This window comes from Oncorhynchus masou, chromosome 30, assembly GCF_036934945.1.
Source record: "Oncorhynchus masou masou isolate Uvic2021 chromosome 30, UVic_Omas_1.1, whole genome shotgun sequence".
NCBI classification, from domain to species: Eukaryota; Metazoa; Chordata; class Actinopteri; order Salmoniformes; family Salmonidae; genus Oncorhynchus; species Oncorhynchus masou.
Genome location: NC_088241.1, coordinates 35,890,017 through 35,908,551, shown reverse-complemented (window position 1 = coordinate 35,908,551; position 18,535 = coordinate 35,890,017). Strand labels below are relative to the sequence as shown.

The 18,535-nt window shown below is 41.4% G+C and overlaps 1 protein-coding gene across 1 annotated transcript in view; it reads left to right on the top strand.

The window, feature by feature from the left end:
• The window catches only part of LOC135522585 (acyl-CoA dehydrogenase family member 11-like), a 53,059-nt gene that overhangs the window by 7,485 nt on the left and 27,039 nt on the right, over window positions 1-18,535 (top strand). The window contains exons 12-13 of the mRNA XM_064948987.1: window positions 389-496; window positions 4,248-4,346. Of these exons, the coding sequence (XP_064805059.1) occupies window positions 389-496; window positions 4,248-4,346 (207 nt within the window). The remainder of the gene's footprint in view (window positions 1-388; window positions 497-4,247; window positions 4,347-18,535) is intronic.

The window sequence follows — 18,535 nt, the reverse complement described above, 5'->3', positions numbered from 1 at the left end:
GACCAGGTAGATGATTTTCATGTTTGGAGCCATTCATGATTAATAGATGTATCTTATCTAATGATGTGAATCATGCTTGTATTCACGTAATTATTATGAGTTATAACATTATCAGACTGTAAAATCACCAGGAATTGAGAAAAGAAAACGTGTTTAAGTTAGGAAATCTGTTCCCAAGTATTCCTATGAATAAAAAAAAGAGGCATACAGTGTGTGATCGTGTCTCAATGTAATCAAGGTATGAAATGAGTGTTCTTTAAATAAGCAGTTTATTTTGGGGCTTAGTTGTGGTCAAGTTGCAGTGTACAAATGATTATAAATTAGGTTGCATTGATGTGATGGTGTCATTGGATAATTCCTAGATCTATGGTTGTGTTTGCCCCTACAGACACGGGGAACATGGAGGTCCTCCACATGTTTGGTACTGAGGAGCAGAAGAGAGAGTGGCTCCAGCCCCTGCTCAGTGGACAGATCCGCTCCTGCTTCTGTATGACAGGTACGCCCTCAGGCCCAGGGCCATGCTTTAATATATGGCTACACTATAATCCCTGCTGTGTATTCATGTATCTCTATATACGGCTCCACTTCATCCTAGTCGTGTCAGTTCACGTAGCACAAGACAATATGACGTGATGGATCGCATTAATAAAGTTAGTAAAGGTCGCCAAACATTGTATGGTGATAACTCAGCCCTTGTGCCACAAATATGCACTCTTAAATTAATTCGCTCCACCTTCTTTTTGATTAAGTTTTGATTTATAATTTCGACAGGAGGCTAGGAAAGCTCTCTTACTCAAAAATAGACTAGTGACATGCTTAAATGGCAGCCATTTTATGCCAGTACGTTCACCACACATGACCCTTTGGAAAGTGCACTATTGGAAGAAGAAAAAAGGTGCTGAGTAGAACTGTACAGGGTTCTTCAGTTTGTCCCCACAGGGGAACCCTTTTTGGTGCTGGGGTGGAACCCTCTATGTAGGGTTCTTCAAAGAACTCCCTGTATATGGTTCTACCTAGAACCCTCTATGAAGGGTTCTGCCTAAAACCATCTATAAATGGTTCTACCAAGAACCATTTTATCATCTAAATGTTCTTCCTAGAACCGCCTATGAAGGGTTTTACCGAGAACCATTTTATCTTTGGATGGTTCTTCCTAGAACCCTCTATTATGAGCAGTTCCACCAGCCTTATTAGGCTTTAACATTTTGTTATTTCAGACAGTACATTACATATATCATAAGACCTTTCTTTGAGGGTCTAGTTATACCTCAACACGGTGGTGTTACAGGCTGAATACAGCCTGTAAAATACATTTAGAAATCCATATTATTCAATTATTGCACCCACACTACTCACGCCCGCCAACGAGTGTTGCGTTGCTAACACAGAACCCAAACCGGCTGCGCGCGTGCATACATTTATTTTGTTCCCCACACCAAACGTGATCACGACACACAGGTTAAAATATCAAAACAAACTCTGAACCAATTATATTAATTTGGGGACAAGTCAAATAGAATTAAACATGTATAGCAATTTAGCTAGCTAGCTTGCACTTTTGCTAGCTAATTTGTCCTATTTAGCTAGCTTGCTGTTGCTAGCTAATTTGTCCCGGGATATAAACATTGAGTTGTTATTTTGCCTGAAATGCACAAGGTCTTTCATAGTATTACCACGATGACCGGCAACAAAGTTTGTCTTTCAAATCACCCACGAGGGGTATAACCAATGTGGAGATGGCACGTGGGTACCTGCTTCTATAAACCAACGAGGAGATGGGAGAGGCAGGACTTGCATCTCGATCTGCGTCAGAAATGGGAATGACGGCCTCCTGGCTGGCACAGTGGTCTAGGGCACTGCATCACAGTGCTAGTTGTGCCACCAGAGATTCTGGGTTCGAGTCCAGGCTCTGTCACAGACGGCCGCGACCGGGAGGCCCATGGTGCGGTGCACAATTGGCCCAGCGTCGTCCGGGTTAGGGAGGGTTTGGCCCGCAGGGATATCCTTGTCTCATCGCGCTCTAGCGACTCCTGTGGCAGGCCGGGTGCAGTGCATGCTGACTAGGTAGCCAGGTGTACGGTGTTTCTTCTGACGCATTCGTGCGGCTGTCTTCCGGGTTGGATCGGCATTGTGGCAAGAAGCAAGACTGTAGACAAGACTGTAATTACAACCAATTAGATACCATGAAATTGGGGAGAAAAACTGGGTAAAAAAAAGAAATCGGAATGACTTCTCGTTGACGTGCGCGAGCAGTGTGGGTGCAATATTTGAATAACATAGATTCCTTAATTTATTTTGCAACGCTCGCACACGACGCGAGCGGTGTAGTCTGGCTATAAGTGCTAAAATAGAATTCAGTTATATTTCTGACGCAGATCGCGCTGCAAGTCCTGCCTCTCCCATCTCCTCATTGGTTTATAGAAGCAGGTACCCACGTGCCATCTCCTCATTTGTTATATCCACGGGGGTGACTGAAGACGAACGAGGTCAGTGGCGGTAATGCACCTAATTTAGGAAAGTTGACAAATCGCAATATAAAGTCAAGAGAATAAATAGCCTGGAAGGATGAGAGATGAATAGAAACGACTCGGTTGACCGTTTTGCATGTGGATTAATTGGTGGAATAGAGGACCTTGTGCATTTCAGGTAAATAGGACAAATTAGCTAGCAAGTTCAAGCTAGCTAGCTAAATTGCCATAAATGTTTAATGCTTTTCGACCTGTCCCCAAATTAATATAATTGGTTTGTTTTGATATTTTAACCTGCGTGTCGTGATCACGTTTGGTGTGGGGGGGGACAAAATAAATGTATGCACGATGGCGCACGCAGCCGGTTTTTGGTTCCGTGTTAGGAATATCCTGGTTCACAGGCCACATCAGGTCTGCAAGTGGCATTATGCTGGCTGGCAAAGCATGTGTAGTTCCTATTGGAATCCAGACAGAGTTAGGTTATCCAATAAGTGAAATTGTTAATCACCCATAACCTGCATTCAGAATGACTGCCATGGTAGGGAAGATTGAATACTGAGAATACCTCAATCATCTAAACTGGAACAACCATCTCAGTAACGGGTGCAATAAATCCAACAGATTGGATTAGTTTAGAAAACAGTATGCTCTTTATCTTTCTGTAGCATAAAATGTATTAAACAATCAATGTACATGCAAAAACACATATTACACTAAAACAAACAATTCTGAACATCTCACTGCAATAAAGCATGCTGGGAAATATTATTTATGGCTCTATGTAGAAACCTTCTTGCCTTCCAAAGAATCATCAAAGAACCCTTTCTTACAAAAATGGTTCTTAGGATGTTAAAGGTTCTAGGTAGAACCCTTTGCCTTACAAAGAACCCTTGTCTTCCAAAAAGGGTTATTCTGATCGAAATGGTTCTTGGTAGAACCCTATCTCTTCTACGAGTGTAATAACCCTGTTAGCATGCTTGTGGGGGTGCTGCCTCCACTCAGACGACCCCACCTGAGGGGAGAGGAGGTTGTATATTCATCCCAGCAGGTACAGACTCTGAGTAGAGCTATCTCCATAAAAACACTGAACACTCTGAGCGGGGCCTGTGGGACCACACCATGAGTCAGAATGTTGAGAAGGAGCCATCCCCCTCTGTTTGTTACCCATTACAGAGAAATTGTATGCATCGCAAATGGCACCCTATTTTCTATATTGTGCACTACTTTTGACCAGGGTCCCTAGGGCTATGTTAGAGCTCTGGTCAAAAATAGTGCACTAAGTGGGGAATAGTGTGCCATTTGGAACACATAAATAGTAATGTAATGATGTCAGAAGAGACGATAGTGGGCGTTAGGTTCCCTTGTGTTCCTGCACACACAGATGTTGTTTCCGAGGTGTTTGTGTGCGTCATCGGTCTGGTTGATTTCAGATGAGCCTCCCACTCCTGTGTACACTCTTTGTACACGTTCCTGGGAATTTACTGTGCATAGAGAAACCTTCACTCTAGAGTGGATCAGTGTTTGGAATAATTAAAGAGCAGTTCACACACACGCTTACACAGAGAGGTAGTGTGTCCTGCTGTTTTAAACACTACCCAGTGATCTCTGTCTGGGTAGGTGCGTTTCCTGTCCACAAGACTTAAGAAAAGGCTTAACCCGCACATTGCCGTGCTTTTGCGGTGCAGCTACAGCCCCAAAGTTGACATAGTCGGTAAAAAAACCATGTACTGTACCAATAACTCCCACACAATTTTAGCTCTGCTGTTTTACCGTCAACAGAGCCTGATGTGGCCTCCAGTGACGCCACCAACATGGAGTGTACCCTTCAGAGGGACCAAGACCATTACGTCGTCCACGGGAGGAAGTGGTGGAGCAGTGGTGCGTAAAACCTACTTGTTGTCTCACTTTTTGAATTCCGGTTTGATTTATAATTCCAGCTGGAGACTGGGTAAGCAGGGAAGCCTATTCATTGTTCAATTACTCCAAAATAGACCGTTGACACTCTTAAATGAGTCGCGAATGACTAAATATTGAAGGTCTCTCTCTCTGTCTCTCTCTGTCTCTCTCTGTCTCTCTCTGTCTCTCTCTGTCTCTCTCTGTCTCTCTCTGTCTCTCTCTGTCTCTCTCTGTCTCTCTCTGTCTCTCTCTCTCTCTCTCTCTGTCTCTCTCTCTGTCTGCATGCCACCGAAGCAGAAAGGCCTAAAGTGTTTAAGTTTAATTGTGACTCCTCCCGTGCTATTTGAACAATGCTCTAACTGCCTGAGAGCAGTTACTACCCAAAAGCAGCGCTTCTTTTCATCTCTCTACCCAAACACACTAATGAGGTAAACATTTTATCCTCTCAGCCACAAATGGCTTACAGAACTTATTCATGGAACCAAGACAAACAAACACTGAAAGGACCATGTTAAACATTGTGACGTGTGAGTCTGTGCTTTTAAAGGCCATTTTAAGGATAGTGTGACTGTTTATTTCTTATATTGACTCAGTTTTTATATAGTGAATGAAAAGGTTTATTTGTGGGATCTTTGACAAAGATGCAGATACCAGTTACTCACCGGCCAAACAGTATCTCCACCCTATAAGCCAGGAATCATCAACTAGATTCAGCCGGGGACGATTTTTCGCTTGAGCAGATTTCCAAAGTTATAATCAATTGGAGCTAATTTCCTGGTGCTTTTGCAGTCTTTTATGTCCAACAATGATACAAACAAAAAATTGTACCAGTCAAAAGTTGACACACCTACACATTCAAGGGTTTTTCTTTTATCTTTACTATTTTCTACATTGATATTGAACACATCAAAACTATGAAATAACACACGTGGAATTATGTAGTAACCAAAAAAAGTATGAAACAAATCAAAATATACTTTATATTTGAGATTCTTCAAAGTAGCAACCCTTGCCTTGACGACAGCTTTGCACACTCTTGGCATTCTCTCAACCATCTTCATGAGGTAGTCACCTGGAATGCATTTCAATTAACAGGTGTGCCTTGTTAAATGCCTTCGGAAAGTATTTAGACACTTAGACTTTTCCACATTTTGATGTTACAGCCTTATTTAAAAGTTGATATAAATAAATGTTTTTCCTCAGCAATCTACACAATACCCCATAATGACAAAGCGAAAACAGGTTTTTAGAAATGTTTGCAGATGTATTAAAAAATTAAAAACATAAATCCCTTATTTACATAAGTATTCAGACCCTTTGCTATGAAACTCGAAATTGAGCTCAGGTGCATCCTGTTTCCATTGATCACCCTTGAGATCTTTCTACAACTTGAGATCTTTCTACCCACCTGTGGTAAATTCAATTGATTGGACATGATTTGGAAAGGCACACATACAGTGCCTTGCGAAAGTATTCGGCCCCCTTGAACTTTGCGAACTTTTGCCACATTTCAGGCTTCAAACATAAAGATATAAAACTGTATTTTTTTGTGAAGAATCAACAACAAGTGGGACACAATCATGAAGTGGAACGACATTTATTGGATATTTCAAACTTTTTCAACAAATCAAAAACTGAAAAATTGGGCGTGCAAAATTATTCAGCCACTTTACTTTCAGTCCAGCAAACTCTCCAGAAGTTCAGTGAGGATCTCTGAATGATCCAATGTTGACCTAAATGACTAATGATGATAAATACAATTCACCTGTGTGTAATCAAGTCTCCGTATAAATGCACCGTGATAGTCTCAGAGGTCCGTTAAAAGCGCAGAGAGCATCATGAAGAACAAGGAACACACCAGGCAGGTTCGAGATACTGTTGTGAAGAAGTTTAAAGCCGGATTTGGATACAAAAAGATTTCCCAAGCTTTAAACATCCAAAGGAGCACTGTGCAAGTGATAATATTGAAATGGAAGGAGTATCAGACCACTGCAAATCTAACAAGACCTGGCCGTCCCTCTAAACTTTCAGCTCATACAAGGAGAAGACTGATCAGAGATGCAGCCAAGAGGCCCATGATCACTCTGGATGAACTGCAGAGATCTACAGCTGAGGTGGGAGACTCTGTCCATAGGACAACAATCAGTCGTATATTGCACAAATCTGGCCTTTATGGAAGAGTGGCAAGAAAGCCATTTCTTAAAGATATCCATAAAAAGTGTCGTGTTAAAGTTTGCCACAAGCCACCTGGAGACACACCAAACATGTGGAAGAAGGTGCTCTGGTCAGATGAAACCAAAATTGAACTTTTTGGCAACAATGCAAAACGTTATGTTTGGCGTAAAAGCAACACAGCTCATCACCCTGAACACACCATCCCCACTGTCAAACATGGTGGTGGCAGCATCATGGTTTGGGCCTGCTTTTCTTCAGCAGGGACAGGGAAGATGGTTAAAATTGATGGAAGATGGATGGAGCCAAATACAGGACCATTCTGGAAGAAAACCTGATGGAGTCTGCAAAAGACCTGAGACTGGGACGGAGATTTGTCTTCCAACAAGACAATGATCCAAAACATAAAGCAAAATCTACAATGGAATGGTTCAAAAATAAACATATCCAGGTGTTAGAATGGCCAAGTCAAAGTCCAGACCTGAATCCAATCGAGAATCTGTGGAAAGAACTGAAAACTGCTGTTCACAAATGCTCTCCATCCAACCTCACTGAGCTCGAGCTGTTTTGCAAGGAGGAATGGGAAAAAATTTCAGTCTCTCGATGTGCAAAACTGATAGAGACACACCCCAAGCGACTTACAGCTGTAATCGCAGCAAAAGGTAGCGCTACAAAGTATTAACTTAAGGGGGCTGAAGAATTTTGCACGCCCAATTTTTCAGTTTTTGATTTGTTAAAAAAGTTTGAAATATCCAATAAATGTCGTTCCACTTCATGATTGTGTCCTACTTGTTGTTGATTCTTCACAAAAAAATACAGTTTTATATCTTTATGTTTGAAGCCTGAAATGTGGCAAAAGGTCGCAAAGTTCAAGGGGGCCGAATACTTTCGCAAGGCACTGTATGTCTATATCAGGTCCCACAGTTGACAGTGCATGTCAGAGCAAAAACCAAGCCATGAGGTCAAAGGAATTGTCTGTAGATTTCCGAGACAGGCATGTATCAAAACACAGATCTGGTGAAGAGTACCAAAAAATGTCAGCAGCATTGAAGGTCCCCAAGAACACAATGGCCTCCATCATTCTCAAATGGAAGACGTTTGGAACCACCAAGACTCTTCCTAGATCTGGGAGGTGACCAAGAACCCGATGGTCACTGACAGAGCTTCATCCCCACTGTGGAGATGGGAGAACCTTCCAGAAGGACAACCATCTCTGCAGCACTCTACCAATCAGGTATTTATGGTAGAGTGGCCAGAAGGAAGCCACTCCTCAGTAAAAGGCACATGACAGCCCACTTGGACTTTGCCAAAGGCACCTAAAGACTCTCAGACCATGAGAAACAAGATTCTCTGCTCTGATGAAACCACGACTGAACTCTTTGGCCTGAATGCCAAGTGTTACGTTTGGAGGAAACCTGGCACCATCCCTACGGTGAAGCATGGTGGTGGCAGCATCATGCTGTGGGGATGTATTTCAGTGGCAGGGACTGGGAGACTAGTCAGGATCGAGGCAAAGATGAATGGAGAAAAGTTCAGAGAGATCCTTGATGAAAACCTGCTTGAGTGGCCCAGACAGAACCCAGACTTGAACCACATCGAACATCTCTGGAGAGACCTGAAAATAGCTGTGCTGCAAAACTCCACATCCAACCTGACAGAGCTTGAGAGGATCTGCAGAGAAGATTGGGAGAAACTCCCCAAAAACAGGTGTGCCAAGCTTGTAGCGTCATACCCAAGAAGACTCAAGGCTGTAATCACTGCCAAAGGTGCTTCAACCAAGTACTGAGTGAAGTACTGAATACTTATGTAAATACGATATTGCCGTTATATTTTATTTAATGAATTACACACAAAAAATCAAAAATCCTGTTTTTGCTTCATCATTATGGGGCATTGTGTGTAGATTGATGAGGAGGAAAAAACATTTGTATCTATTTTAGAATAAGGCTGTAATGTAACAAAATGTGGAAAATGTCAAGTGGTCTGAATACTTTCCGAAGTCACTGTATGCCTGTAGATGTTGCTAACTGACCCCCTCAATCACTGTCCGCTGTAGGACATATTACAGATGTTCCCCCACTCACAAACTGTGGTTTGAGGCCCTCCTCATTTAAACATTCTCTTGGAACACTGGCCTGTTGTTTTCAGTATCGGCACGGAACATATCCTTAACCTTTTCAAGACTGTCTTGTAAGGGGCCTCCCGGGTGGCGCAGTGGTTAAGTTGTATCGATGAGACAAGATAGTAGCTACTAAAAAAACAATTGGAGACCACGAAATTGGGGAGAAAAAAAGGGTAAAATAAAAAAAAAAGAGTAAAAAAATATTTTAAAAAGACTGTCTTGTAATAATTCAATCTGAGAGAAGTTGAGAATGTATGGTCCTGTCTGGTTCCGTTAGTAGAGCAATGACTGGATCGTGGGTTCAATTCCCGTTTGGGACCACCCATATGAAAATGTATGTGCGCCCTACTGTACGTCGCTTTGGAAAAGTCTTCTAAAAGGCATATATTATTATGTTGCCCATTTACCTGTGATTCATCTGATAACACTTGGTATGACGGTGTTGACACTGTATTGAACACACAATGTTCTTTGGCATTGGATAACATATTTTGGATATCAATACATCCTGTGCCCGCATTGTTTTCCCTATAAACCTCATTCATGTTTCACTTTTTGCGGAAACTACTGTCTCTAATGCCAGTGACGTTTTCTATCAAGTTTGACAACGTCTAATTGGCTAAACCCATGAACAAACAGAGTAGTGGTCTGAATGAATAACCGAGACATCATTATCCTGGAAACTAGTGGTTTTCCTGGTTTTCCAGCAATCGGGTTCAATCGGAGGAGGAACATTATGCATTTAGTCATTGATGATATAGAGACATGCCAATCACTTACCGAGACGGTAATTGCTCTATTATAATATCAATGCGTATACTTTACACACACAACATGTAGCTTAGAGATGGCCTTGCATTTGGTAGATATTCAAATATTTTTTTACAGCTGTTTATTTCTTGGTGTTATACAGTAATGACAGCAGAGCAAATGTATTTCACCAACTAAACCAAGTGTGAAGTGACATCTGATACTTGTGAGTCGTATCATGTGACAGTTGGCACAGAAGTGACAGTTGGCACGTGATGCAATCAGCTGTAAAAGTTCTTAAGAATCTGAGGGGCCATGACAAATTGTTTCAGCCTCCTGAGGGAGAAGAGGCACTGCTGTGCCTTGTTCACAACGGAGCTGGTGTTGAGTCCTCAGTGATGATATTAAGTCCTCAGTGATGTGGACACTGATCTTGAAGCTCTTGACCCAGTCGATGTGGGTGTGCACCCGCCCCTGTTTCCAGTAGTCCATGATCAGCTCCTTGGTCTTACTGCCAGCTCTCTGACCTCTTCTCTATAGGCTGTCTCATCGCCGTTGGTGATCAGGACTTACGACCGCCATGTCATCAGCAAACTTGATGGAGTTGGAGTCGCGTGTGGGTGAACAGGGAGTACAGGAGGGGGCTAAGTACACACCCCTGGGGGCCCCCATGTTGAGGGTCAGGGTGGCGGAGGTGTTGTTGCCTACTCTTACCACCCGGGGGTCGAGAAGTCCAGGATTCAGTTGCAGAGGGAGGTGTTCAGTCCCAGGGTCCCAAGCTTGGTGACCAGCTTGGAAGGGACTATGGGGTTGAATGCCGATCTGTAGTCAATGAACAACATCCTCACATGAGGTATTCCTCTTTTCTAGGTGGGAGAGGGCAGTGTGGAGTGCAATTGAGAATGTGTCATCTGTTGGTGCAGATCTGTTGGGGCAGAATGCAAATTGGAGTGGATCCAGGGTGTCTGGGAGGATGGAGTTCATGTGTGCCATGTCCAGCCTTTCAAAGCACAGATGTGAGTGCTACAAAGCGGTAGTCATTGTGGTAGGATGCCAAAGAGTTTTTGGGAACAGGAATGATGGTAGTCAGCTTGAAACATGTGGGGGATTACAGACTGGGACAATGAGAGGTTGAACGTGTCTGTGAAGACGCCTGCCAGCTGGTCTGCACATTTATTTTGAAAAAATGACCTTCGTTTTGAAGTCATACTGAGACAAGGGTCTCTTTAACAAATGAGCCCTGCATAAATACATCAAACGCGTACAATTTACACAACATATGAAGAAAAACGGACATATTTATCAACATAGAGGTCTCTGATCATAACTCTGAACTGACCAAGGGGGGCCAGAACTGGAAGTTGTTCCACATGAAGGGCACCAAAAAAAACTAAAATCAACTTTACTCAACTGTGGAGGCTGAAGGGGCCTCCAGTATTCTCCAAGCCTGAGACCGGCTTTGGTCATTTGTCAGTCTAAATTGAATTAATGATGAAAGACACATAGAAAGTTTCTGCATGAGTGCTTTGTAGATAAACACAATAAAATGCTGCTCTCTCCTTACATACAAAGAGGCCCAACCCACTTTTTTGATACAAAACACAATGGTGAGTTCTATAACCATCACCAGTAATCAACCTAAGGACACAATGGAAAACAGTATCTCGTGGTTTAAGTGTAGATAATGTAGCATGCATATAGATAATATCCCCATAATCTATAATAGACATAAGTGGCCTGGACAATTTCCTTCCTATTAACAAAAGTCAGACATGCTTTGGTTCTGTAAAAGATACCAACCTTGAACTTCAACTTCTTCACCAGCTCAGTGACATGTTTTTTAAAAGACAGTTTGTCATCAAGCCAGATACAAAGATATTTGTAGGAAGGAACTCTCTCCATTTGTGTACTGTTCTAGGTAGTCATTAGAAATGTAATGTAAATCTGGGTAAATGGACCTGGAAAAAAAGCGTGCGTTTTGTTTTGTTTGCACTTAACACTAACTTTAGATCTAATAACATTACATTGTTAACGTTGTTATTTATATCAATTGTAAACAGTAGTGGGCTGAGTATCGTATCTTGGGGCACCACTTTATGTATTTCAAGGAACTCAGATTTGAACCCATCTATCTTGATGGCCTGAGTTCCGTCATTGAGATAATTATGAAACCATCAGTCTACAAATATGGCAGCACAATTATTTATATCATTCAAGGCAGGTATTCCCAAACTGGGGTATGCGCAATGCCGTCGGTGGTATGCCAAATAAAAATGTGATTCACATTTTTTTAAACAATTTATTATATATTATATATATATACACCCCTCCCCATCTGGATTTCCCTGAATCCAATGTCCTGTCCACTCGGTGAATGGAGAATCAATCGAGTTGGATAGCCATGTTGAGTATCTTGTCCGAAAGCCATGTTTCAGAAAAACAAGGAATTTTGAACTTATGAGAGCCCTGTTGATAGCAAATCCAGAATATGAGGTCATCCATCTTATTATTAAGTGACTTTCCTATTGGCCAATAGAATGATGGGAAGTAGTGGCTGGTTTTCCCTTCGCTTTAGTCTCACCAGGAAGCTCGCTCTCACGTGTAACAACTGCACTGGGAGTCGGGAAGTAAGTACAGGGAGTGAGCGTTTTTTAATAAATAAACAAGACAAACACAAAACATGCACCAACATGAAACAGAGTCAATAACACATGAGGAAAGAACCAAGGGGAGTGACAGATGTAGGGAAGATAATCAAGGAGGTGATGAAGTCCAGGTGAGTGTCATGAGGTGCTGGTGCGCTTGACGATGGTGACAGGTGTGCGGGCTAATCAGCAGCCTGATGACCTAGAGGCCGGAGAGGGAGTATAAGTGACATCCTGCCTCTTTCTTGCTGGTGTTTCCAACTGATGTTAAGGATGCATCGCAGACACTTGTTTATGAAGGTCTGAGTTGTTGTTATTATGGTTTTTGTTGTCCTCCATATTTCTGGGCCACACAGCAGCACTGAGTTAACATCAGTGTTGAAAATATATTTTGGGGTGTTTTTTTATTTTCTCGTAGCTCCGGATGTTTCTAACACGGAACCCAAACCGGCTGCGCGCATGCGCCATCGTGCGCAATTGTGCATAAATGTATTTTGACCCCCCACACCAAACACGATCATGACACGCAGGTTAAAATATCAAAACAAACTCTGAACCAATGACATTAACTTGGGGACAGGTCGAAAAGCATTAAACATATGGCAATTTAGCTAGTTAGCTTGCACTTGCTAGCTAACGTTAATTTGTCCTATTTAGCTAGCTTGCTGTTGCTAGCTAATTTGTCCTGGGATATAAACATTGAGTTATTTAAAAAAATATATTTTTAAGCTTGAGACAATTGAGACATGGATTGTGTATGTGTGACATTCAGAGGATCAATGGACAAGACAAAATATTTAAGGGCCTTTTAAAATGAGTATTTTAGCATTTTTTTAAATTTCAAATTTAACCTTTATGTAACTAAACAGGTCAGTTAAGAACAAATTCTTATTTACAATGATGGCCTACCACCACACAAAGGACATCCACACAACTGTGGGCAGCATTGGAGTCAACATGGGCCAGCATCCCTGTGGAACGCAATGACACTTTGTAGAATCCATGCCCTGACAAATTGAGGTTGTTCTAAGAGCAAATGGGTGTGCAACTCAATTAGGAAGGTGTTCCTAATGTTTTGTACATTCAGTGTCTATTGAGTTTGTCACCTCTTCTTCTTATAGGATTCAAAATTCTATTAGCATCATAATACTGTCCAGATATAGGCCTACAACTTATATGTAGATAACATAAATGCTGGAGTTTTCTTCCACTTATATCCATAGGAGATGTTTAACGAGAAAAACAGCTCGTTTCCATGCTGCTTTTTGATTTGAGTAATCGGCACTGTTCCCAAATGGGATAGTTGTGGTTTGTCTTCTCTCTTGTCAATCATGACTGCAACAGTGCCACTAGAAATGACCTGATTTGACCCTGGACTCATGTAAAACTACCTTCTCTTTACAGAGGAATCTGGACTCATATACTGTATATATATTTATTTTTTTGCGGCACTTTTTTCCCCTTATATTCTGCCCTTGATCTTCTTTTTCCTTCTCTTTAAAATTAGTCGCTTTGGGGTACATTTCAGAGCTGTGTGACCGTGACGACTACAGCCCTTTACTGTGTGTGTGCGTGTGTGTGTGGTGATGTAGTTTTAGCTGTAACACACTTTCAGGAGTGTGGTAATTTACTCCAATGACTCCCAGACCCATGGTGAGCCTCTTATCTGGAGGCCATAGTGACCCCGGCATTACAAGCAGACCCAGATGTCAACCATCTGGACTCCTCGACTCCATGCAAGACTAGTTGATATCTGCTCATACCTAGGCTGACTCTCTGTTCATTGAAACACGGGTCCTATGATGGGATATTATGAATGATGACTGTGTGGTGTACAGTAGAATGGCTGTTTGGTCGTTTTCCTCTGGCTCACTATCAGAGGATGTGGAATTGGTTAAGCTCTTTGGTTAAATCTCGTGGGAAATGACAATTTAGCTCAGCTTAGAAAAGGATACTTTAATGCCACTGAAGAGCATGATTGGTTTTGCTTGTTATCCTGGCTTGTATTGTACTTGTAGGCCTTTTCATGAGATGGATAGAGTAGAGACGTGACGGTAGGGAGCAAAGTAGAAAGCAATGACAGCCGATTTAACGAGAGAGCGTAGAATAACGAAAGATAAAGTGATGGATGAAGAAAGACAGGTTGGTCTGAAAAGGAGAGGTTGATCTTAGTGAATAATGTACAGTGTAAATATGAATAGGTAGATACAGTATAGATATATGTATAGATAGATACAGTATGGATAGATACAGTATATGTATGTATAGCTAGATACAGTATAGATGGATAGATAACGTCTGCTTGTTTACCTACACACTAACCACACTTGACGGTTTAGGGCAGAGGTGTCAAACTGAATCAGCGTTCTGGCAATATTGTACACTTTCCCTCCGCTGCTGTACTTCCCTTTGTAGTCTAAGCCCTGCCACATAAAACGAGCATCGGAGCCGGTGTAGTATGATTCAATCTTAGCCCTGTATTGACGCTTTGCCTGTTTGATGCTTCATCGATGGGTATGCAGGATTTCTTGTAAGTTTCCAGGTTAGAGTTCCTCACCTTGAACACGGCAGCTCTAGACTTTAGCTCAGTGCGAATGTTGCCTGTAATCCATGGCTTCTGGTTGGGGTATGTACAGTGGGGCAAAAAAGTATTTAGTCAGTGCAAGTTCTCCCTCTTAAAAATATGAGTTTATTATTTACCTATGATATTTAATTTATCATAGGTACACTTCAACTATGACAGACAAAATGAGAAAAAAAAATCCAGAAAATCACATTGTAGGATTTTTTATGAATTTATTTGCAAATTATGGTGGAAAATAAGTACAGTGCCTTGCGAAAGTATTCGGCCCCCTTGAACTTTGCGACCTTTTGCCACATTTCAGGCTTCAAACATAAAGATATAAAACTGTATTTTTTTGTGAAGAATCAACAACAAGTGGGTCACAATCATGAAGGGGAACGACATTTATTGGATATTTCAAACTTTTTTAACAAATCAAAAACTGAAAAATGGGGCGTGCAAAATTATTCAAAAAATTATTTCAAAAATGTTTGAAATATCCAATAAATGACGTTCCACTTCATGATTGTGTCCCACTTGTTGTTGATTCTTCACAAAAAAATACAGTTTTATATCTTTATGTTTGAAGCCTGAAATGTGGCAAAAGGTCGCAAAGTTCAAGGGGGCCAAATACTTTCGCAAGGCACTGTATTTGGTCACCTACAAACAAGCAAGATTTCTGGCTCTCACAGACCTGTAAGTTTTTTTTAAAGAGGCTCCTCTGTCCTCCACTCGTTACCTGTATTAATGACACCTGTTTGAACTTGTTATCAGTATAAAAGACACCTGTCCACAACCTCAAACAGTCACACTCCAAACTCCACTATGGCCAAGACCAAAGTGCTGTCAAAGGACACCAGAAACAAAATTGTAGACCTGCACCATGCTGGGAAGACTGAATCTGCAATAGGTAAGCAGCTTGGTTTGAAGAAATCAACTGTGGGAGCAATTATTAGGAAATGGAAGACATACAAGACCACTGATAATCTCCCTCGATCTGGGGCTCCATGCAAGATCTCACCCCGTGTGGTCAAAATTATCACAAGAACGGTGAGCAAAAATCCCAGAACCACACGGGGGGGCATAGTGAATGACCTGCAGAGAACTGGGACCAAAGTAACAAAGCATACCATCAGTAACACACTACGTCGCCAGGGACTCAAATTCTGCAGTGCCAGACGTGTCCCCCTGCTTAAGCCAGTACATGTCCAGGCCCATCTGAAGTTTTCTAGAGAGCATTTGTATGATCCAGAAGAAGATTGGGAGAATGTCATATGGTCAGATGAAACCAAAATATAACTTTTTGGTAAAAACTCAACTCGTCGTGTTTGGAGGACAAAGAATGCTGAGTTGCATCCAAAGAACACCATACCTACTGTGAAGCATGGGGGTGGAAACATCATGCTTTTGGGCTGTTTTTCTGCAAAGGGACCAGGACGACTGATCCGTGTAAAGGAAAGAATGAATGGGGGACATGTATCGTGAGATTTGAGTGAAAACCTCCTTCCATCAGCAAGGGCATTGAAGAGGAAACGTGGCTGGGTCTTTCAGCATGACAATGATCCCAAACACACCGCCTGGTCAACGAAGTGGCTTCGTAAGAAGCATTTCAAGGTCCTGGAGTGGCCTAGCCAGTCTCCAGATCTCAACCCCATAGAAAATCTTTGGAGGGAGTTGAAAGTCCGTGTTGCCCAGCAACAGCCCCAAAACATCACTGCTCTAGAGGAGATCTGCATGGAGCAATGGGCCAAAATACCAGCAACCGTGTGTGAAAACCTTGTGAAGACTTACAGAAAATGTTTGACCTCTGTCATTGCCAACAAAGGGTATATAACAAAGTATTGAGAAACTTTTGTTATTGACCAAATACTTATTTTCCACCATAATTTGCAAATAAATTCATTAAAAATTCTACATTGTGATTTTTCTGGATTTTTTTCTCTCATTTTGTCTGTCATAGTTGAAGTGTACCTTTGATGAAAATGACAGGCCTCTCATCTTTTTAAGTGGGAGATCTTGCACAATTGGTGGCTGACTAAATACTTTTTTTGCCTCACTGTACGTACAGTCCCTGTGGGGACGACGTCCTCAATGCACTTATTGATAAAGACAGTGACTGATGTGGTGTACTCCTCAATGCCATCGGAATAACAAGCTCTTGACAGTCTCACTGCTGAGCTGCAGAGGTGTTTTTCAAAGAAGAATTGTGAGATAATGCAAGGGGTACAGTCTCTCAACCCGAAGAGTACAACATTCTTGAATGAGGAGCCTCTGTCTGCCTTTGCTCAGGCCTTTGAGTCAGATTTGGAGGACCTCAAACATGAGGCTTCTTGATAGGAGAGAGAGAAGTGGAAAGGACAGACCGTCAACTCTCCTTGACTTTGTTGTGTTTTGAGAACCTTAAAGAGGTCTTCCATGAGCTATTTTGACTTTGTAAGATTTCTGCTGTTACACCAGTCAGCAGTGCTTCTTGCGAGAGAAGTTTCTCATCATTAAAACTGATTAAAACCCACCTTAGGACAACAATGGTTGATGACCGGTTAAGTCACTACGGAATTCTCAGTGTTGAGTCGAGGGGGGCACGCTCCCTCAACAAGGATGAGTTTGTGAAACATTGAACCACAGAATTATGCTGTTTTTAAATCTACCAGGGATAATTTGGCACTCAGATGGTCCCTCTGGTCATGATTTAAAACCTGCACTGTGTACTAACTAGTACACTGACATTCTAAAATGATCAATCCAAAGAATTGTCACACAGATTTAATTTGGTCTTGATTAGGCCAATTCCAAAACCTTTATTTGCTATTAGTTAACGTAATATATATGAACAGAGATATGATACTGTAAGTTTAATATTGATGGGCACCAAATTTATTTGACATTTTCATGTCCATTTCTACTTGATACCTGGTATGTCAAATTGCAGTGTTTTTTTGTAAATGTACTTTTTTTGTAAATAACCTAAGCATTTATGTGTTACATAAATTGCAATCTTATCACCTTGGTGCTTGAGCTTTATTTTCTGATATTTTGGATGTTCAACACTTAAAGAACCAGACTATTTTTATATATGTATATGAAATCCGAGTGACCCAAGTCTCTCCAGTGTGTGTGGTGGGGTGGGTGAGAAAGAAATTGAGCTATAGTATGTTAAATAATTCAATTGAAGTAACCCTTTTGGACCAAACTATCTGCCACATTGAAGAACACCGGGTTAAGTATCACTTCTACCTCTAATCAGCAATCATAGGATTCATTCATGCTCCTTAGATGCCAGGTTAGGGTTACACACTAATATCTAAGATGGTGGCCACTTGCTCAAACCACACTTCTTAAATTGTAAATAAATCACTTAATCGTGCAATTTTATCAATAACTTTAATCCAATTTCCTTTCCCCTTACTGTAAACTGTATAACACCAGTGACACATCTTATGTCCTCGCATTAAATTACCAAGTTAATCATCAAATTAACATATGAAGAGAGAGTGCACACTCACCATGTGCTTTTCAAAACAGTCCCATCTCCAATAAACCTTTGACCCAGGAAGAATTTGGTAAGGATTTTGCATTTTTTCAAAGTGGTGGTTTTTATACATTTTAACACCAGTGACATGAAATTGAGGGACAGCTATTACTTGTAAATTATTTGTAATATTTACTTGATAGTCCACTAAATAACTATATTACTTTGTATAAATGACATTTAAAGAGGGAGAAAGATATACATTTTGAAACTCAAAATATGTCATTAAACCATGACGAAGGACCTGAGGGACAAGCTAATTTCATGGTGCTGACCGTGCTCTACAAGAGAAAGAATAGTAAAATACAACCGGTGCAATTTCGACATTTGTTTGCCCATCAGCAGTTCTTCTCTTGCTATGACAGTCACCGATAGTCACTCAATTAGCCA